Raw genomic sequence first — 21,572 nt, 5'->3', positions numbered from 1 at the left:
CCCAAACCTCTCTGCCAGTCCCCAAATCCACCTTCCTCTGCATCCCATAGGATCTCCCAGTGAAGGAGAGGGACAAAAGCCCCACTCAGGAGGGAAGGAGAGGCTGCTGGACCCGCTCTGTGGTGCCCACATCCCTCCTCCACGTGGCGGAGGCTGGAGGTCTGCCTCCATCCCGAGGCCAAGCGACCCCGGAGGCACCGGGAAGGCCGGATAAAACAGAGACAGATGAGAAATGGTGACATTCCTGGGGATTAATTGCACGGAGTCACCTAGTGCGTGGGGTGTTCCCATCCTCAGGGCCCGATGGGGGCTGAAAATTCACCTGGCTCTAAAATCACCCACCCCGCTGCCAGCTCTCGGGGCTCAGGGCGGAGGCGGCCTCAGGTGCTGGGAGCATCATCCTCGGACTTCCCCGGCCCGATGCATGGGAGTCCTGAACAGGGTTTTTTCCCATTACAACAAAACCTCATTGTTTTCCTTGCATTTCTGTTTCTTGTTCTCATTGCCGGGAAATCACCGTAATCTGGGAGCTGAACATTCCCTGTGTGGAAGCAGCTGGTGCTTGCGAGGATCCAGCCCGGACTTCCCGTGGCCACATCCAGCACGAGCCACGCTGCCGAGAGCAGGTCGTGATTTCAGAGCCACGCCGTGCTCTCACCGGGGAAGGAGCCAGGCTCAGCGGGGTTTCAGCCCATCCTTGTAGGGGCAGCAGGGCCAGGAGACCTCAGGGCATGGGGATAAGAGAGGGGAAAGGATGGAGCTGGGAAGGGAAAGTGGAGCCAGGTGTCCCTTTTCCTCCACTCCCGGGGAGTCAGCTCAAGCTGGAGGAAATTAAACTGGTGATGGGAAGGGGCTGCTGGCAGGCACGGAGACATTAAACTCCCCCTTATTTGCACACTGGGGCGCCTCACAGCCCCCTCGCCGCACCCCAAATGCATGTGCCCCATCAAGGGAGCCTGGGAGCCAAAAACTCAAGGCTGGTCCTTTGGGAAACAGCTCTGGAGAAGAGCCAGCAGGGGAGGCAGGGGGGTGGTGTGGTCCTGCCATGGAGGGGCCCGGTTCCCCTGGGGATGGGGGCAGCCTGGACCCCCCCCCCCCAAAGCCTTCAGCCCCTTGCAGGTGTCCCAAGCCACGGGGATGTGCGGAGGTGGGTTGCAGCCCACCAGCTGTCAGCAGCTGGAAGAGGAGCTCTGGGATTTGTCTAGGCTGGGAGAGGGGGGGTTCAGACAGCTGGGGCGGGCAAAACCCCCCGGGGAGGTCCCAGTCTGGCCTCTGCTGTTTCCCAGCTTGTCACAGCCAAGAATGTCACAGCCCGTCCCCTCTCCCAAAAAAAAAAACAACAGCAGGAGCCACGTATATTCCTTCTGCAGCTGGACAGAGGCTGTTTCCCTATGGCTTTCTGGGATTCTGGCACCGGGGTTGGCCATCGGCCCCCATGCTGGGAGGCACGGCGATGGGACACAGACATCTGCTCTACTCCCATGGACACGGGGCTGCTGCTCCCAGATGTGGTGTCCACGGGGAGCGGGTCCGGCTGCCAGCACCCTGCTGGGCTCCTAGACGCCGTCCTGCCCTATGTGCCCTGCAACCCGCCTGGGAATTGGGGTGTGGAGCCAAACTCGGGGAGCAACCCACCCATTAGCCCCAATGCCAGAGGCAGGAGTTTGGAAAATCCCAACCCCATTGGGTTCTGTGAGAAGTTTTTCCTCCTTGGGAGAGGAAGGGAATCGCCCACCCTCTGTGCTTTGGGACATGGCCAGGAACCAGGTCCTCCCCCTGTCTACGCAACTACTGGCCCCACTGGAAGCAGCCCCATAAAAGCAGCCCCGTCCCAAGCAGGAGGGAGCACGGAGCAGCCCGCAGCCCTCCTGCAGCCCAGGATGGCCAAGGCAGCCGGGGCCTTCTGCGTCCTCCTCCTCCTCATCACGCTTTGCTACGAGAACCTGGCCCAGAGTGAGCATGCCCACCCAGGGGACTGGGGACGGGGACAGCACGGGGACCCCAGAAAAGAAGGAGGGGGTGCATGGGGGTGGGTTTGCTTCATGCAAACTGGAGCTGGGGGCCTCCAGGCTGAGCTGAGCTCTCGCTGTCCCCCCCAGGAGCCCCGGCCGTGCCCGACAAGTGCTGCTTCAACTTCCAGACGAGACGAATCAAGAGGGACAACGTCGTCTCCTGCTACGCCACCAGCCCCGAGTGCCCGCACCAGGCGGTGATGTGAGTACCCCCTGCCCCTCGGGCGGCACCAAGGGAGGCAGGCGTTGCTGCTTCTTTCTTTTCAGTGGCCAGACCTGCTCCTGCGCTGCCCAGGGGTGGGATGGGGCATGAGGCATCTCCGAGCTCCCCCAAAACTGAGCCCTGCAGCCCCGTAGTGCATCCCCTCTAAGCCTTTTGCTTCTCTCTGCCCAGCTTCAAGGTGAAGAGCGGCAAGGAGATCTGCGCCCAGGCGGGCAGGGCCTGGGTGAAGAGGTACCAGCAGAGCTTCCCAGTCAGCTCCTTCTCCATCCCCAGCTAGCGCGGCCGTGGGAACCCCACAGGGCCCTCCAGGATGACCCCGTGGCAGAGGTGGCCATGGGGACACGAGGGGCAATGTGGCACATCGAGGCTGTCCTTCCCATCGCGGCCCCATGCCCAGCTCCAGGCTGACCAGCACTCACATCTTTGTTTTTTTTTCCATCCCCGGATCCAGCATCCCACTGGGACGCCCAAACCCTGGAGCTCTGCACGCAGGCAGCTCCGTACCTCCTGTATCTTTCACTGTCCCCCACCCTGGGACCAAGGCAGGACGGGGTCTCAGGCAGGGGACAACTGCTTTGCGGGTGGCAGCACCAGCATGTCGGTGGCACAGCGCTCACCAGGCTTCCTGCAGCATAGGGGTTAAGAGGGAATAGCTTCACCCTTGTTTTTTTGTAAGGCGCAGTGATGGAATTAAAGGGAACTTTGTACACACAAACATCTGGCTGTGAAGTGTCTGGGGAGCAGGCAAGGTCCGCCTCTTGGCTTTCTCTGGGTGCAAAAGAACATCTGTGAGCGTTGGACTCGCTAAAGCGCTGGGAAGAGATGAAGTCCTGGCCATTCCTGATGTGTCCTGGGGGTGGGAGAAGGGGGAAGAGGGATTCAGGGGGTGCACGGGGTCAGGAAGTATCCATGTGGGCTTTGGGGAAGCCACCAGTAAAAGGGGTGAGAAGTGGGCACAGCGCCGGGTCGGTGCCAACCTGCAAGGAGGGGGCTTCTTGTGCTCATCCACCAGCTGTCCCCACGGAGACCCCGGCCAAAATTCAACCAGAGCTGCCCCTCGGGGTGCAGGACCTGGCCCTGGTGCCAGCCCTCACTCCAGGGCTGTCACGAGGAGATGTGATGGGCAGGGTCACCACCACGGGTGGCACCACGGGTGGCACAGCCCCCGCCGTGGGCAGCCAACACTCAGCCACGGGGTCTCGGGTGGGCTGGTGGGAGCCACACGCCCCCGTGAAGAACTGCAAGAGCAGCACCACAGCCAGGATGGTTTTTGAAAAGAAGCTCTCCTGGGGCTTTGCTGAGCACAAGCATCATCCTGTGTGGTTTGTCACAGTGGCAGCAGCCGAACCCAAAATAGATCGCTGTCCCCAGCGCATCACCGGCGGCGCAGAGCTGTGGCTCCTCACCAGAATTTCCAACCGTCCTCCTGGGCCGTAGGTTGGGTGTGAGCAGGGGCTGGAGCAGCACCGGCCAGAGGGAGGAATTTCCATTCACCACTTGCCCTTTATGAACGCCGACGAGCACTTCTTCCACTGGGGAGAGTCCGGGGGTGTCATGGAAATGCTGCCCGGGGGCTTTATAACGCCAAGGCGCAGGCAGGAGAGGCAGGTAGCTCACCGTAGCCCCGAAACAAGCGAGAGCTACGGGTCGCTGGAGCTGATAAAGCCAGGTTGGATATGAAGCTCTTCTCCCTGACCCTGGTCGCCCTGCTGCTCGCTGCTGTCTGGACTGAAAGCTGGGGCTTATCCTGTAAGTACCGACACGGAGATGTTTGGGGTCAGGGGCGCAGCTTTGGCGATGCTCCTGTTGGGGAGTTGGGGTGCTGGAGGTGTCCCATTCCTGTTAAATGGAGCCAAAATAGGCTCAGGCACAGCTTCAGCAGGTGCCGAGGGGTCTGGGCATGCCCCAGGGGTAGGGGCTCGTTTCTGGGGCTTTCCTGATGGGCAGAACCAGGGGGGTCCATCAATGGGGCAAACCCACAGAGCTGGGGACACTCCGGGGACCCTCGGAGCAGGGGGAGCAGGAAGGTGCCTGGGGAGCAGTGACACCCCTGGGGACAGCACCAAGCCCTGTCTGCTCTCAGTCCGCAGCCCCCGCTCCAAATGCTGCTACAAGGATATGTTCTTCCAGAAGAAAATCCCTGCCTCGCTCATCCGGAGCTACGAGGAGACGCTCCCAAACTGCTCCCGCAGAGGCGTGAGGTGAGTGCCCCGGTCCCATGGCCTTCCTCCCCCAATCTTCCTCCCCCAATCTTCAATCTTCCTCCCCCAGCCTTCCTCCCCACCACGCTCCTCGCCCTCGCTCGCCCACCCTCCCTGAGGTTTCACCTGCCATCAGGGACACCCCAAAATGAGTCACACCCCGCCCCGGGTGCTGTGTGAGATGCGCACCCCCCTTCCCTGTTTCTTCCGAATGTCCCTGCAACCCCAACCCCCTGTTTCACTGATAAAAATGGGAAGGAAGCCAGGGTTTATAAGAAATTTAAGATGCCCAAAGTCAGCATTTTGGGGGGGAGAGGGGTGATGGGGTCAAAGGGGGGGTCACCCCATCTAACACCACCCCTCTGCCCCCAGAGTGGAGCTGCTGAAGGGGAGGAAGGTCTGCGTGGACCCCGAAGAGCCCTGGTTCCAGGAGTACCTGAACAGACAGAAGCTGAGCAATGCCGTGGTGTGAAGCCACCACCACCATGCACCCTATTTATTTGTGCCTCCCCGCTACCTGCCCGTGGTGCCTCGTTAACCCCTGGGGCTGGCCCCAGCTCCTGCTGCCTTCGTCCCCCCTCTCTTCCTCTCCACACCCGTGTACAGCCCTTGGTGGCCTTAATAAAGAGCCCTGTCCTGAACTGGAGTGACTTAAATCCTGCTGGAGGAAAGAGGGGTTTGGGGAGGGGGTTGGCATCCCCACGGAGACCAGGAACTGCCCAGAAGGTGTCATGGGGCAGTGAAACCAAGGGGGTGAAGGCTGGCCCCGTAGCCCCCCACATTGAGCTGTCCCTACCCCATTGTGGGTTTAAGGACGCTGAGGATGCCCCGTGGGATGTGAATTTAGGCAGACAGAGGAGAAAAGTTGGATTTTGAGGACTTGGGGGGGAGGTTGTTGCTTTCCTCAGGAGGGAGCCGGGAGTTAAACGCTGGTGGCTGCAGAAGGACAAAGCCTGGGGGCTTGGCACCGTCCCTTAGCCCCAGCTGGGCCCTTGCAGATGGGCACCCCGGGGTGGCCCCGCTCCTTCTGGAGCCTGGCAGTCGCCAGCACCAGGCGGGGACAATCCTCCCCTTCTCACCAGAGCCCCTCTGCCACCCCAAGGCAGCAACGGGGACATCGGGCGGTTAGCATCCTGCTGCCAGGACGAAGGAAATGGGACCGTGGGGTGCTGGGCACTCCGTCACCAAAGTCCTTACGCTCCAAGTGATGGAAACCACGGACGCTTTAGAGCTGGTTGAGCACAGGGAGGATGGAGCAGCCTTAATCCATCAGATCCCATCAGGGCTCCATCTGTAGAGCCCCGTGTCCCAGCCTGGCTCTCACCACAGGGCTTTGGGCCCCAGTTCATCCCCAGCGAACACCAAAATGGAATCCGAAAGCAGTGCTCCTGTGGCTGGCGCTTCCCCTTTTGCAGCTTCCTCGCTTTCTCCAAAAATCAGCATTTCTACTCCAAAAATCAGACTTTCTCAGCAAAAATCAGGTGTCCTTACATAATTTCCTAGGAACAATGCGTGCATCCTTTTCTGCGCTTGCCCAGTGGCCATAGGATAAAAGGCAGAAGCAGGGGCTGAGCATTGTGCTGAGGAGAGCCCCGCAGCCACCTCCAGCCCCTCTTGCCATCCGCTCAGCACCATGAAGGTCTTCGCAGCTGTCCTGGCCGCTCTCCTCCTCCTGGCTCTCTGCTCCCCAGCTGTGGCCCATCTTGGTAAGTCTGGGTGTCACTGTGACCCCCTGGGGCTGGGAGCCCCATCCCCATAAGGCAGCTTCTGGGGCAGACGGAGACCCCCGTCCCCCTTCCCATGGATGGGACCCTCGTGGTGGGGTGCGGGTGGTTGCCACCAGTGCTGGGGCTCAGCCCGAGGGATGGCATCTCCAGGGGTCTGTGCTTGGGGGATGCAACACAAGGGGTGGACGGGTGATGGTAAGTCCTTGGGTGGAGCACTGGCTGTAGTGTGGGGTCTCACTGAGCTCTGTTTCTCTGCCCCCACAGACAACGCCCTCACCACCTGCTGCTTCAGCTACCAGCAGCGCCCCGTCCCGCGTAGCCTCATCGCCTCTGCCTACATCACCAGCACCAGCTGCAGCCAGCCTGGGGTGGTGTGAGTACCCTTCATTCCTGGGGTTTGGGGTGCAATGTCCAGGGCAGAGCCCTGTGCATTGCTGGGAGGGGGACAGGGGACGGGAACATGGCTGGGGACATGCGGGGTGCTGCTGGCAGGACCCAGCTCTGGCCCCCTGCTGCCCCCTCCCAGCATCCTAACGCTGGTTTTCTCCCTGCAGCCTGGTCACCACAAAGGGGAGGGAGATATGCGCGGACCCCCAGGCCGCCTGGGTGAAGGCACACCTGAAGCACTTTGAGAAGAAAAACTGACCCTTCCCTGCTGCTGCTGCCCCAATCACTGCTAACAAAGTCAAATTACAAAGATGACGGAGAAGACATCAAAATGCTTGTCAAGAGTCAGGGGCTCTGATGCCTAAATAAAGTGCTTGGCCTGCAAAACCCTTTGTTTGGCTCTCATCTCCCTGCTATACCCCCAGGGTGGGAGCCGGGCCCTGTGGGGTGATGCTGGCATCCCAACATGGGGTCCCTGTCCCTTAGGGCCCCCCCAGCACACTCAGCCCCCTGTGTCGTGGCTGTGCTCATCCTGACATCACCACCACATCACCTCCCCTGGGGTTCCTCAGTGCTCCATCACAATGTGCGGGGCCGTGTCACACACCCATCACCCCCCCGCCCCCCAGTGCAGGGCGCTGCCACCAGCTCGGCTCCCCTTCTTGTCCCCAAAACTGTGGGGACAAGGAAGGGGACGGTTCCTGACCCCACCAACCTCCCCTCGGCCCCATGCGGTGATGGAGCTGAGACCCCGGCGCCGCAGGGTGCCACAACCCCCCCCAGCTGGCCCCCTCAGTCCCACAGCCCCGCTCAGGGTGCTGGCAGGGTCCCCTCAGGTGCCGTCCCCCCCAAAAAAGAAGCGGCATGTCCCCGAGGAGGAAGGTGAGCGCAGAGCATCCCCGTAGGGGGTTTGCCTCTCCCCCAGCCCTCCCCCATATGCTGCTGTCACCCCCGTGGGCCCCCCCGGCACAGTGCTGGGGGTGATAATGCCACCGTCCCCACGGCAGTGTGCAGGCTGTGCCAGCGGGCAGACGACGACCCCGAGGTGTTTGGGGAGACGTGCCAGCAGGACGGGCTCTGCATCCACGAGAACTGCCTGGTGAGCCCCCAGGGGGTTCAGCCCCCGGCCCCCGACCCCGTGCCAGCAGCTGCCCACCCCACACACATCCCCGGCTCCCTCTTGCAGTACCACGCCAGCGGGCTGAGCCAGCAAGGGGATGACGGAGAGGGTTTCTTCGGCTTCCTCTTCCCCGACATCCACCAGGAGCTGCAGCGGGTGGCACAGAAGGTGAGGCGGGGGGGGGACGTGTCCCCACCTCGGTCCCCGTGCCCCTGGGTTGGGATGCTCCAGCAGCCGGCTGCAAACAGCTCACCACAGCCTTGTTTGTCCAAAAAAAGTCTTTCCCTCAAAACCCGAGCATTTTGAGGATGCTCAAAGGGGTTACGGGTTATGGGGTTAAGGTTTTATCAGTGGTGCGGTGTCCCCAGCCAGGTGGCCCACCGAAATGTCACCGGGCTCTGCGGGGCACGGGCTCCCTGAGCACCCCGGGAGCCCCGTGCTGATGGCAGCCACCCTCCTGCTGTCCCCAGACGTGCTGCATCTGCTGGCAGCAGGGCGCCTCGGTCACCTGCCAGGTCCGGAGATGTCCCCGAAACTTCCACTTCCCCTGCGGCATCGAGCAGGGCTGCGTCTCTCAGTTTTTCGGGGAGTTCAAGTGAGTGCGGGCACCCTCTGGGGCTGGAGGAGGGACGGGGCAGGGAGCTGAGCTGCCAGCCCTGTCCCCCAGGTCCTTTTGCTGGCAGCACCGGCCGGCACAGCGACTGCGAACACCGCAGCAGGGCCACAGCCCGTGTGTCATCTGCCTGGAGGCGGTGGCGAGGCGGCCCTGCTACAACACCCTGGTCTGTCCCGCCTGCACCAGCGCCTGGTTCCACCGCCGCTGCATCCAGGTGGGTGGCATCGCCCCCCAGCATCACCCAAATCTGTGGGGGGGGGGTACCTGGGACCTTCCCACCCCGCTGATGCCACCCCTGCCCCAGAGCCAGGCGCTGAGCTCAGCCCTGCACCATTTCCGCTGCCCGCTGTGCCAGGACATGCAGACCTTCCAGGAGGAGATGTTTCGCCTGGGCATCAAAATCCCCGACAGGTCAGCATCCCTCTCCCTGCCTCTGTCTGGCTCCACAATGAGCCCCAAGCCAGTCCCCTCCTGCCTCCCCAGGGTCCCCCTCATCCTCCCAGGACTGAGCTGTCCCCGGCTCCCGCAGGGACGCTGCCTGGGAGGAGGACGGGGCTTTCGAGGAGCATTACCAGCGGCATAGATCCTGCGACGCCAGCCAGTGCCTGTGCCCGGTGGGACGGGAGCAGTCAGAGGACACGGGGTGAGTGGTGGAGGCCCCGTCCCCGCAGCGAGGAGATAACACTTTTGTCTCCTCCTTCAGGCTGGGATGGAGGTTCCCCAGGGTGCTGAGCTCAGCACGGCACATGGTGCATGCTGGCAGCTCAGCCCCATCTGCTGGGGTGGGAGCAGGACGGACGCTACCAGGGCTGGCACCCCACAGCCCTGGGACCCTTGGTGACCATGGGACATCGGTGCCATCGGTCCCCCAGGCCCTGGAGGTTGCTGCTCTGCAGCTCCTGTGGCTCCTGCGGGACCCATCAGCTCTGCTCTGACATCGGGGAAGACATCAGCTCCTGGGAGTGCAGCGACTGCGCCGACACGTGCACCGGTGAGAGCTGCAGCTGAGGGACATCCCCATAGACACGTGGCCACCATGGTCACCTGCCCTGGAGAGAAATCCCAGCCATGGGACCAGGAGATGGGCACAAGGGTGTGTGATGGATGGAGCTTGTGCTCATCTCCCTGCCTCTTGCAGCCCCCTCAGTGTCACCTGGAGCAGCCAACCCAGACCCCACAGCCCCAGCGCAGGGACCCACGTGCAGCACCCCGGCTCCTGGGAGTTCAGGTCTGGAACACGAGGCTGGGATGCTACAAGGTCACCCCGGCAGCCAGCTGCCCTCCCAGCCCACAGAAAGCCCCTCGGCCACCTCCCAGCCACTGACCAACAACCCTGGAGGATGTCCCTAATAAAAGGTGAAACATCACAGGTGGGTTTGCTGATGTGCCTGAGCACCGCAGGGCAGAGCAGCCGCAGTGGCCCCGACCCTCCTGTCTGTACTGCTGGGGCTGTTTCCCATCGAGGAGCTGGGGTCAGGACCCCAAGACAAAGTTCCAACAGCACCCGGTGGGGATGTGCTGAGGGCAGGGGTTGCTCTGTAGGAACTGAGCCCAACCAGGGGAGGGCGAAGCGCCATGGAAGGGAGTTCAGAGACAAACAAAGGGGTTTTATAATCTAAACACTTTAATTAGACATCAGAAATACAGGCTCATTCTTGAAAGGCATGGTGACACATTTTAAATTATTTTTGTATTTTCCCTTTTTATAGCAAAAAAAAAATATACATTTAAATTCAATTAATTTAACTTAAATAAGTTAAATAGAATAAATTTTCCGTTGAAGAAAGATGCAGTTCAAGTACTCCGTTGCATGTTGGTGCGGGGGACTAAGCCCACCGGGGGGCAGCAGCAGCAGGGAAGGGTCAGTTTTTCTTCTCAAAGTGCTTCAGGTGTGCCTTCACCCAAGGGGCCTGGGGGTCCGCGCATATCTCCCTCCCCTTCTTGGTGACCAGGCTGCAGGGAGAAAACCAGCGTTAGGATGCTGGGAGGGGGCAGCAGGGGGCCAGAGCTGGGTCCTGCCAGCAGCACCCCACATGTCCCCAGCCATGTGCCCGTCCCCTGTCCCCCTCCCAGCGATGCACAGGGCTCTGCCCTGGCCATTGCACCGCAAACCCCAGGAATGAAGGGTACTCACATCACTCCAGGCTGGCTGCAGTTGCTGCTGGTGATGTAGGCGGAGGCGATGAGGCTACGCGGGACAGGGCGCTGCTGGTAGCTGAAGCAGCAGGTGGTGGGGACGCCATCTGTGGGGGCAGAGAAACAGAGTTCATTGAGACCCCACTCTACAGCCAGTGCTCCACCCAAGGACTTACCATCACCCGTCCACCCCTTGTGTTGCATCCCCCAAGCACAGACCCCTGGAGACGCCATCCCTCAGGCTGAGCCCCAGCACTGGTGGCAACCACCCGCACCCCACCACGAGGGTCCCATCCATGGGAAGGGGGACGGGGCTCTCCGTCTGCCCCAGAAGCTGCCTTATGGGGATGGGGCTCCCAGGGGGTCACAGTGACACCCAGACTTACCAAGATGGGCCACAGCTGGGGAGCAGAGGGCCAGGAAGAGGAGAGCGGCCAGGACAGCTGCGAAGACCTTCATGGTGCTGCAGGGACCAAGCAGATGGCAAGCAGGGCTGAAGCTGGAGTGGCTACAGGGCTCTCCTCTGCAGGATGCTTGGTCCCTGCTGCCGCTGCCGTCTTTTATCCTCTGGCGACTGGGCGGGTACACGGTTTCAAGGAAAAAAGATGAGTGCATCATACCAAGGAAATTATGTAAGGATACCCGATTTTTGCTGAGCTGGAGAAGGCGAGGAAGCTGCAAAAGGGGAAGCGCCAGCCACAGGACCACTGCTTTCGGATTGCGTTTTGGTGCTCGTTGGGGACGAACTGAAGCCCAAAGCCCCATGATGAGAGCCAGGCTGGGACATGGGGCTCCACATCTGGAGCTCTGATGGGAATCCCAGGCAGGCAGCCAGCACACTCCAGGCTGGGATTTGCTTTGCCACAGCCACAGCATCACCACTGTGCCCAGGGGCAGTAGAGCTGCTCTGCTGAAGGTCACTGAATCCAGCCCAGGTGCCATGTCACACATAAATTCAGCTACCACCACTACTGCCAGGTCAAAAATCCAAACTTATCCACAGTTTTGCCACAAGCAGCACTTTTCAGCCTGCTCCACAGGTCACAGCGGGGCTACAGAGCTAGCTCCAAAATGGCGCATTGCACGTACATTCACCTCTGATAACAGAGGCTCTTTGTCGGACATCTAGGAAAGGAAAGATAACATAGAGACGAGGTTGGAAAGGAAAGATAACATAGAGACAAGGTTGGGTTGACCTGGAAGTCACGGGGAGTCTCACATTTGTCCCTTTTCCTGTCACAAACTGCATTCTCATGCTAGAAGCTTGCAGAGACATGGAGAACCAGGCGGCCTGTAGGGCCCAGGCTCTGTCACGCTGCTCCAGGACCACAGTAGCATTCTCAGGCCACAGCCTGGCCTGTCACCTTCCCTGTGCCTGGGACAAACAGGGGACATGCACTTCTGCACCCATGGGTTTCAGTTTGGGCTGTGGTCTGCAGCCTCTTGAGACCAAGGTGCTGCAGTTCCTGTTTGCCCGCTTTTTGACAAAATGGACAATTTTATCCCAGTTAGGCTCCCTGTACCAGTCTAGCCCCCAAAAAAAGCAAATACACGGGCCTCGGGGAGGAGACACAGAGCAGGAGCTGGAGGGAGAAGCTCTGCCTGCACCCGTTGATGCCAGCTCATCACAGCCTCACAGATGAAACCTCAAGGCCATTGCAACATGACTGAAAAGTGGCAACATCTGCAATCTCCAAGAGTAATTCCAAATGCCTCAGTGGCTGGACACTCAGAAGGATCTGCAAAACTTGCAATTTCCTCCTTTTTTTTCCTGCCCTCCTCTTTTTTTCCAGCCGTGCCCACAGTGCCCCATGCGTTCCCCAGCAGGCTGCCACACAACCCTCAGCCTCCACCTCCTGCCCCTCGCTCCCCACAGCGCCTTTCCCTGCCCAAAGGGCACATCCCTCAGGGCCAGCACTGGTTGAACTGGAGGTGTCAGATGAGGAGAAGAGACCACAATTGTTTCTTTTAGTAATATCACCATGTTACACGCCAAAGATCACCACATTGCATGCAAGCCCCACACAGGCCTGGCCTTTCACCACACCAGGAGCCTGATGCTTACTGCTTGGCAAGGGACAAGCAGGAGTAGCAACAGTAAGGATGGTGGTAAAGGAACATCCCACAGCACAGAAATCCAGAGAAACCAAGACAAGCACAACAAAAAGTAGAAGCACAATCATCTCTGTGCATAGGATTTTGTATGGTTACTGCTAAAGCCAGTCATCTGTTAGAAACAGAGAGATATCACAACAGCAAAGATTATTTTTGATGGAAATGGTGAAAATGTTTCCTCCTTACTGCAGAAATGATTGGTCGGGCTTTCAGTTCTCCATTTAGACAAGGGCCGGATGGAACTTCTTACTGGACAGTGATGTAGTAGTTCCTATTCTAACTGGAATTGAGGATATTTCAATGAATTGCACAAAATTGCAGCTCAGCGAAAATAGATAGTTTGTGTTCAAGCATGTTTAAGGAATTGAATATAAGGAACTGATTTAAGGGGAGAGTGAAGAAATTACTTCTGGTTTTAATTCTCCTGCGGTAGAAGTCATCTGTAATCAGACCACTTTCTAATCTTGGAAAGAAAGAGGAGAAATTCAAAAGCCCGGGTGAGGAAAGAAAACAATTTGCCTTCTTGTCAGTGAAGTTTTCAGAATTCCTGCAAGGAACACAGCAGCCCAGAAGACCCAGCTTTATGAACAACAATTTGAAGAACAAAAAAGGAAAAAAAAAAAAAAAAACTATTTGTTAGGAAGGTGAGCACATAGCCAAAATTGCAGTGTCTTTTTGGCTCGTCTTCATGTTAACAAAAGAAGAGGTTGTGGCCAGGTACTCAACACAATTAGAATTCAGTGGCAGAGGTTAGGCATGCAGTTGAGAATAGAAAAAAGAACAAATGGGTAAGGAAGAGGTAGAGAAGGCAGGTGTTGTTAAACCAATAGGCTCCAGCACTTTCCCTCCTGAACCACTGGCAATTAACAAACTCACATGGAGCAGGAGAGGTAGCAGAAAGCCAGTGATGAGCCAACATAACACTAGCCTTCCATTATCAGATGTTTCCAGCACAGCCCTGCATGCGTCTCCTAAGACAATGAGGGAATTAGTATCTAAAAAACATCTCCCCAGGGGCTGTGAATGCAGCTAAAGCAGAGGGACTGTCATTACAGAGGGCAGGCAGCTGGCGAGGTGGAGGGACAAGAGGAGGCATGGGGACACGCAAAGAGCTGCCCCTGGCTGCTTCCTCAGCACAGCAGGGGCAGGGCACAGCCAGAGCTCATCTCCAAATTCGCTCAGCACTGGGGTGGCCGCAACTCACCTCTTAGGGCCACACATTTCAGAAAGTGGTAAGAAGAGAAGAGAGCAACAAGGAGGTGCCCTGGTTAGACAGGGAAGGTGGACAGTGTCACGGGATTCGTTTAAACTGAAATAGAGGATGAGGGATGGTCTTGGCCATTTTAAAGAGGATCGCATGACTTCTGGTCCCCAAGCTCTCTACTGGAAGAGGAGACAAGCACCTTAGCCCACAGCCAGCTTTAGGAAGCCCTCCCCAGCTCTGCATAGCTTCCCTAGAGGACAAATGCCTGCTAGCTGGCAGAAGCAGGCTGCATTTCCAACCACGAGGCAGGGCAGAGGGATGCCCTTTGCACCTCTTTCAGGAAAGGTTGCCAGAACCATAGCAACAAGTGGTGAAGAGAAGCCCCTCCGCCTCCACCGTGTTCCAGCATGAGACAGAGGGAAATCTGTAAAGCAAGGAAACCACAGGCAGAAAAATGTGGAAGGAACTGCCAACACCACAATACCATGCAAGTGCAAAGAGAATACCGCGTGGCATTATGCAACATCCGTCTGGGAAGCGACACTTGTCATTGATAAAAATTATGCAAAGAGGTCCCGTGGCTGGAAAGCACAAGGAAAATACAGATCAGCCAAACAGTCTCTCTCTGCAGCGAGGTATCGCTGACTCTTGCATTTATGGTTTCATGGGGGTAGTTCAGCAAAGCTAAATTCCCAAACCAATCCCCACTGATAACTTTTTGATGCAAAGCCCTGAATGCTCCTTCGCTCTCAGAGGATCCCAGGGCACAGCCTGCACAAAGACCCACAACAAGGATTTTTCTACTGTCCTAGATCAAAGTTATGTCTGTTCTCCCACCATTTGAGTGATTTCTACAATAGCTAGAAGAGAGAGAAAACAAAAGGAGCAAAAAACCTCTCCCCAGGCAGGAGGCTGCAGCACAGCTGCGTGCATGCATTAGAGAAAAAACACAAGGGGATGAGCACAGCCCAACAAAAGGAGGGTAACATCACCCTGCAGGCAGGTGGGTGTCACACCACCCACCCAGCACAGCCCCACCAAACCCCAGGGTTTACCCTCAGCTCCCCAGCCAGGAGGCCTGGAGACCACCCCAGGGAACAGACCTCACCCCAAGGGGGCTGCAGCCTCAGTTTCTTGCACCCCTTTCCCCATATTGACTCCAAAATAAGACTTGGGAGACTCAGGTATCCCTTGTGCCTTAGGCAAAATAAATACACTTTAAAAATAAATAAATTTTACATGCAAGGAGCAAGCATTTACATAAGAAAGAACTTTACTTCACTAAGTATAAATACATCCCTCTGTAAATAGCAGGGTTTGGGCACAGCAAAACACAGTCCAAAAGCTCACTCGCCAGCCCACAAGCACCTTCTTGCAACAGTGTGAAGCTTTTCTCTGCCCCACTGCCTGCAGGCAGCACCCACAGCTTCCCCCTGTGCCCTCACACAATGCTTACCCCCTCCCCAGCCCCACAGCCTGCTTTTTGTGTCCTGCAGCTCACAGCTTGCACCTGGAGTCCTGCCTCCACCTCTGCACTCAGGCAGAGGAAAGCCCTGGGGCTGGTTCTCATCAGGGCCAGCTTTGGCTTTGCAAGGGCTGGTGGACTCTGGTCTGCCATGAGTACAAACCTAAAGCTCTTCTGCACAATTGAGATGAGCCAACAGGGCTCAGACACTGCCTCTGCAGATATCTGCGCCTGCCCACATGAATGCTTCTTTGGGACTTAAAAAAAAAAAAAAAAAAAAAAAAAAAAGTTGTCTGACTGCAAAAAGCGATTTCAGTTTTGAGTTTGCAGACGCCAAGTATTGTTACCTCCTGCACCCAGACGGCAGATTGCATAAGCCCCATTTCTATTAAAACAGGCTAAAAATAAAAAATTATCTAAACTTCCATAGCTGGGGTTATCTCATAGCCATGCACTTGCTTCCGTCTTTGTTCTCCAATGTTTGCCCTTTATGAGACCTTCTGCCAGTTTCATGTTTATTATGCCTTGTGTCAAAATATTTCTTCCTAGTATACCTTTTCTCACTTTAAATGGTTTTAACCACATCCCTTTCTTCTCCTGCATGAAAGGGTAAATAATCAATGTTCAATGCTTCTTTTTAAGCTCCCTTCATCTGTTTGCCCCATTCTTTTCTATCTCCAAGCCACTAAATGCTTTCATCACCTGGCTCGTCGTCTTCTGTGTTGGCTCTCCTCTTCTCTGAGTCAAAATGATCAGAGCTGAATTTGGCACGTGGAGATCATCCTGCTGCTTTCTACAACAACATTAAGGCTTTTGGAGAATTAGTTTCTGTCCCATCCTTCATACACTTCAATATCTTGCTTAATCCTTGGACTCGCAGCACCTTAGATGAACTCTAGGAATTAAGATGTTAAGCCTCACTTTCTGAAGACAATGGCATTTAGGGGACCTGAACGTCATGGAAGAGGAATAGAACAAAGACATCCAAGTCACATGGGCCAGATACTCAGGATGCAAATATCTTTAAAATCTGGCCATAAACTCAAAAAAAAAAAAAAAAAAAAAAAAAGGCCATCTTCTTCCCCAAGTATCTGTAGTTCTTTTGACCACAGATACAGAAATCTGTATTTCAAATGACTCCTGAGTGCATTTGAAAACAGTGACCAGCTAGCATATTGCTCAGTCAACTAACTCGGTTAAACCCTTGTCTTCTCCAGCCCTGATTAATGTGAATAATCTTGTATTTTGCACATATTTGCCTTCCATTGAACCCCTCTCCTGCAGCTCCTCAGGCACTGCGCAAGGTACAACACACCGACAGTACATCACGCAGTATTGGTCCTGACGCAGACCAACACTAACCTCATAGCTTCCTTTTATAAGTTCACAGATATTTGCGACGAAGGAAATGCAGTAGATCTCACTTGTCTGGGCTTCAGCGAGACATTTGAAATGGTGCCACACAGTAAATTATTAGCTAAGGAGGGGAAGATGTGACTGGCATATGTAATGTGAAGCGGGTGAGGAGCCGCCTGAAAGGGGCACGGTCATAGCTTCAGCTGGAAGGGGAAGTGTTAGACTGAGGGGGGGCTACCAGTGCAGTTCCTTGAGTTTCTGCCTCAAAAAAATGATTCTGCTTAACATTTGCATTAATGATCTTGGCACAAAAAGCAGGAGAACGCAAAGGAAATCTGCTGATGAGGCAGAATGAGATGCTATCATCAATCCAGAAGAGGCCAGGATATCACAGAGAAAGATTATAATGACCTTGAGGACTGGAGTAATGGAGAAGGGTTTGATTCAGTGCTGCAGGCTGGGCAAGCATGCTGCTGGGGAGCAGGGATTGCAAGAAGAGCCATCCCAGCACAAGAGGCCGTCCGCTGGATGTGTCTGGGGCAGGGAAAGACCCATGCCACAAATCACAAGGCTGTGACCAACCCCTGGTATTATACAACAAGAGAGGAGTCAAACGCCAAGAGCACGGGGCGGGGGTTAGGGAAACAAAGGGCTATGACTGATCTGTGGGGATACATCACAGAGGCCAGCACCAGGGTGGAAAAGAGTTATTTTAGCAAGCGGACACTGCTGGTATGAGGATACAGGGCTGGAAGCTGGCTGTGAATACAAACAGGTGGGAAATGAGATTCCCACCTGGAAGCAGTGCGTTTCTCATGGAGGTTTCCAAGTCACGCAGGACAGATAAAAATCACCAGCATTCAGAGAGACTTAAGTCCTGCCATCCAACCAACACCTGCCAGACTAGGGGTATGGTTTTCCTTCTGAATTTGGGCGGCTGTGTCTTTAGGGCCTGTTCACAGCAGCATTTTGGAGCCCTCTTTTAAAAGGTGTCGCTAATTGCAATGCTGCCTTGGAATCAGATGTTCCACGAGGATGTATAAAGGCAGTCGGCCCACACGGGAGGCAGCTGCCTGCTCTGCTATTGCCAGGACGATCGCTAGATTCACTTGTTCCCCTCCAGGACTGGAGGTGGTTTCGGTGGTTGTGGGGTTTTGATATACGATTAACTACTTCACTCTGAAACTCCTCTGGCCTGCTCAGCTCAACCACTCATTCTAGAACCACTGAAAAATAGCTCTTCGTATAAATTTCCTCTCAAGTATCCTTTTTGGACGCTCCCATCTCTAACATCTCATTTTTCTCTGCCCTGAAGCAGCAGCACTGAGGCAGTGCAAACACTCCCATCTCCTGCACTGGCTGCTTGCTGCTTCTGCTGCCCAGGACTAACTTTGGTTTCACAGCGGCAGCCTTTTACTCTTCATTTTCCCTGCGTTTACCTTGCCCAACTCGCTGTCCTTGCTGCCACAGTCCAGCAGGACCTGAGCACACCAGATTTCCTCAGAGACCAGAGGTTTCTATTCCTCTCTTGTCCTCTGCATACCTGGTTCCGATCATCTCTTGAGAGCCCCTCAAGCTTCCTGGACTGCCTCTCTGCTGAGTCAAAAGATTCGTACAACACTTTTTTTAAATTAGGCTTTTTCTATTGAGTTCCTCTTTTTTTTTTTTTTTTCTTTTTCTTTTTCCTCTGGAATCTCCCTTTTGAATTTACTGACACAATGCTGTCTCAGGGATCAGCTTGTAACCTTTTCCCCTTGTTCCTCCCAACCCCAAGAAGCGGGACGGAATCACACTGGAGTCGGGGTTTCTTAAATGCCCCTCCAAATCTCTCACTTCAATCCCTCTGCCCTGTGAGCACCAGCACCCATGGCATTCCCCCAATCCCAAGGCCCAGCCACGAAGCTGTCCCATCCGGCAGGCTCTTTGCAGCTGAAGGGGATGGCTTTTTCCTTCTCTGAGCTCCCCAGGGAGAGCACAGACATTTATGGCCTAGCAGATAACAAGCTGTCACATCCCGCCTTTGCTTTTAGGACCAAGCCTGGAGTAATGGCAAGCATTAGGCCTTTAGTACCCTTCAGGGACGGCTCCTTCCTGCAGGCCTCATGCCAGAGCCCTGCTGGGTGTAACTCTATAGTTAGAGCGTGATTAGGGCCCTCTGCTCCCAGGAGAGGTGTCGCTCCTGATTCAAAGTGCTCTGTGGTGTGAAAACTGCTCTCTGCCCCAGTCTAGACATCTCAGCAAAGCCCCAGGGCTCGGCTCCCCTGTGTGCCCAAAGCCCTTCATAATGCTGACCCTCCTACCCCTGAAATGGCGCTGCAGGAAAATGGAAAGGCCAAAGGCGTGCCAAAACCCAGAAATAGCAGCATAGAGCTCAATCTTGCACCTGGGCCCATCTTTTACTCATAAAGCTGTGTGAAAATCAGTGCCATTAGAAATTAATTACACTGCAGAGTCGTCAGAGCAGGCTTTCATGTGCTGCTTTGGTCCATGTGCCTGGTCAGGGATAGCAGACACACAGATGGCGATGGGGAAAGCTATCCCATCCTGAAGGAGATTTCTGTTTCAGTGCTGAGTGCCCCTGGTTGAAGGAGAGCTGCTCTGCTGCTACCAGCCCAGTCCCACAGCCATGCTGCCCATGCTGCCCAGCCCTCAGAGAGATGGAGAGGGAAAAAGTCTTCTGCAAGAGCTGGCTCAGGCTCACTTCCACATTATGAGTCTGAGATGAGAGGGAAGGATTGCTGCATGCGGAGGTGAGAGCATGGGTAGTGCCAGAGCAGGGTTACTTCATTTTATGTGTGCCCAGGGCTCTTGCAGGAGCATCTGTAGAGCAGACCTTTGGTCTCCAAAGTCCCTCTTTCATGGCTTTTATGGTCCGAGATCACCAAGCATCCTCATGAGACGACACCACAATGTGAGACTGGCCAAAGAGCCTAGACTTAAGGTGTCTGGGTCCCCAGAAAAATCTGTGATTTTTGCCACAAAGGACTCATTACAGCTGTTCCCATGACAGGATTTTATCCCCAGCGTACCCCTCATCACCCAGAGGAGCAGGCTGGGAGCACATGTGGCAGTCAAATTAGGGAGGCCAGCCTAATACCCCCCCCCCCCCCCGCACACACACACACACACACTCCTGAGGTTTAAACATGAGCACCAGGGACGTTCAGGGAAGGACACAAGAAGCTGGCATCTGCCTCCAGCAACAGAGAATAAAAATCTCGGGCCCTGGAAACATAGATCGTGCTGGCTCCGAGTGCACATGTCCAGCCAGAAGTACAGCCTCAGCTGCCGAAACGAGATGCAGGGATGACAGGCTGCTGGTGGAGGAAGAAGAGGAAGAAGCCTGCATGAGAGTAATTCTGCAACAGCAGTCAGTGAAGGCAGGATGTGAACTCATCATGCCTCTGATGACTGGTCTCCTTAGAACAGCAGCACAGGGAGGAAAAGGTCAAGGGCAGATGAGTCAGGAGCCAGCCACGCTCACTGCAGCACCCACCTCCCGGTGCTAGGCTGGGTCCCGGCTAGATGGATACAGACTGGCTGATCTTTAAGACAGGTTCCTGTAGAGGGTATGGTGTCTCAGAGGATGCTGAGATGCCTCAGGGGGCTCAGGCAGTGGGATGAGGGGATGCACAGAAGTGGCACTGGGTCTGGGGATCACAGCAGATCAGACATGAAGGAATGGATGCAACTCCAGTTCGCTGGCACTGGGCCCATTGGGTAAACTCTAGTGAGGACTAAGCAGCATTTGCTCAATCCCACAGCTCAGATCAGGAGCACTCAGATGAGTAAGAATATGTGGTTTCCCATCTAAGCTTTTCATGAGGGCAGGGAGAGGCCCTCAGGGTTAGAGCAAGTGGTATTTCAGAGAAACAGAAAAGAGGGCTGTGGAAAGTCATTCACATCCACACCGAGGATTAAAACTCACAGTGTCGCTCCAGGAACAGATTTCCTTGCTCGCCAGGTGATCTACTAGCACTTCCACACTGCTACAGTATTTTCTTCTTCTATTTTTGTTGTTGTTGTAGCTTGGGACCAGAACATTGTGTCTTATCCAGCATGGAAACAGAGGAGGATTTTGTTCTTTCCTCCCCGCAGTAGCCCTTTATGTAGCTGTAGACTTCTCAGGCCTCTCACCCTCTTTGGAGTACACATTTCCATGTTGTACAAATTTATCAAGCCTGTGCTTGTTTCACATAGCATTAATGGAAGTATCAAATAGTACAGGACCTGTGGCATCCCACATGCTTCCGGCAGTCAGGGGTGCAATCCTCTCAGAAGGCGATTTTCACAGCCTGATCGTGACAATGATGTGTCAGGACTATTACAGGATTTTTCTGTAATACTGCGAGCTAGCTCATACCCACGGGACTAAGCCGTTTGTGCAATAATCACTTCTCAGACTATAGCACTTACACATTTTGAATTGCCGTCAAGAATTATGGCAGGTTAAACTCCAGGAAGGGAATACGAGCAAGCTCAGGCTGGTGTGGGAATTGGCAGAGATTGCCAATCCTTTTCCCATCCCATAGCCAGGTCTTTCTGAGCTATTGTAAAGCACAGCTGAACAGTGAGGCAGAGCAGCATTGCAGCACCATCTGCTGACGGCTGCCTGCAGGTCCACAGGCCTTCAGCATAGTCACCATCTCCAGCCTCAAATGTTCAAAGATGCTGACAGCATCCTCAGATAAATACATCGCTCTCCAGGATGAGGAATCATGCAATGACTGATTAGCATCAGAAGCGCCAACACACAAGTATAATTGTCTCAAGTATCTATTTAGGTTTTAAGCAAATTAATGCCCTTGTGCACTTCTCTTTGGAGTGCCTTCCCAGCAACACAGTACCTCTGATTTCACCTGTTGTTCTGCAAGCATTTCTTGCGTTTTTATCACCTTTCAAACAACACCTGTACAAGTACACAAGAACATGGTGCTGCAGACTAGCAATGCGCAGCAAGAATACCTGTGAACCAGCAGACTGAGAACAACTCGTGGAGATAGGCTTCAT

At 55.3% G+C, this 21,572-nt stretch overlaps 5 protein-coding genes across 5 annotated transcripts; 4 read left to right on the top strand and 1 right to left on the bottom strand.

The window, feature by feature from the left end:
• Positions 1-1,466: 1,466 nt before the first annotated feature.
• Positions 1,467-2,950, top strand: LOC110354301 (uncharacterized). Its single transcript, XM_027472190.3, has 3 exons — positions 1,467-1,953; positions 2,100-2,214; positions 2,407-2,950. The coding sequence occupies exons 1-3, from the start codon at positions 1,482-1,484 to the stop codon at positions 2,510-2,512; spliced, it is 693 nt and encodes a 230-aa protein (XP_027327991.3). The 5' UTR covers positions 1,467-1,481; the 3' UTR covers positions 2,513-2,950.
• Positions 2,951-3,126: 176 nt separating this feature from the next.
• On the top strand, positions 3,127-5,082 carry LOC113845625 (C-C motif chemokine 4 homolog). The gene is made up of 3 exons (XM_027472191.3): positions 3,127-3,984; positions 4,319-4,436; positions 4,809-5,082. Exons 1-3 carry the CDS (start codon positions 3,912-3,914, stop codon positions 4,906-4,908), a joined length of 291 nt encoding a protein of 96 aa, XP_027327992.1. The 5' UTR covers positions 3,127-3,911; the 3' UTR covers positions 4,909-5,082.
• An 898-nt stretch (positions 5,083-5,980) lies between these two features.
• On the top strand, positions 5,981-6,937 carry LOC101791385 (C-C motif chemokine 5). Its single transcript, XM_005010653.6, has 3 exons — positions 5,981-6,142; positions 6,428-6,536; positions 6,718-6,937. Exons 1-3 carry the CDS (start codon positions 6,070-6,072, stop codon positions 6,806-6,808), a joined length of 273 nt encoding a protein of 90 aa, XP_005010710.2. The 5' UTR covers positions 5,981-6,069; the 3' UTR covers positions 6,809-6,937.
• Positions 6,938-6,988: 51 nt separating this feature from the next.
• LOC101798232 (PHD finger protein 7) lies at positions 6,989-9,653 on the top strand. Its single transcript, XM_072026053.1, has 9 exons — positions 6,989-7,432; positions 7,558-7,649; positions 7,737-7,838; positions 8,141-8,265; positions 8,338-8,500; positions 8,591-8,697; positions 8,816-8,929; positions 9,159-9,277; positions 9,425-9,653. Exons 1-9 carry the CDS (start codon positions 7,135-7,137, stop codon positions 9,634-9,636), a joined length of 1,332 nt encoding a protein of 443 aa, XP_071882154.1. The 5' UTR covers positions 6,989-7,134; the 3' UTR covers positions 9,637-9,653.
• A 239-nt stretch (positions 9,654-9,892) lies between these two features.
• Positions 9,893-10,970, bottom strand: LOC101791569 (C-C motif chemokine 3). The gene is made up of 3 exons (XM_005010655.6): positions 10,809-10,970; positions 10,421-10,529; positions 9,893-10,239 (listed from the first exon to the last, which is right to left on the bottom strand). The coding sequence occupies exons 1-3, from the start codon at positions 10,879-10,881 to the stop codon at positions 10,149-10,151; spliced, it is 273 nt and encodes a 90-aa protein (XP_005010712.3). The 5' UTR covers positions 10,882-10,970; the 3' UTR covers positions 9,893-10,148.
• Positions 10,971-21,572: the final 10,602 nt, after the last annotated feature.

This window comes from Anas platyrhynchos, chromosome 20, assembly GCF_047663525.1.
Source record: "Anas platyrhynchos isolate ZD024472 breed Pekin duck chromosome 20, IASCAAS_PekinDuck_T2T, whole genome shotgun sequence".
Taxonomy (NCBI): Eukaryota; Metazoa; Chordata; class Aves; order Anseriformes; family Anatidae; genus Anas; species Anas platyrhynchos.
This window is presented reverse-complemented; position numbering and strand designations above follow the sequence as displayed.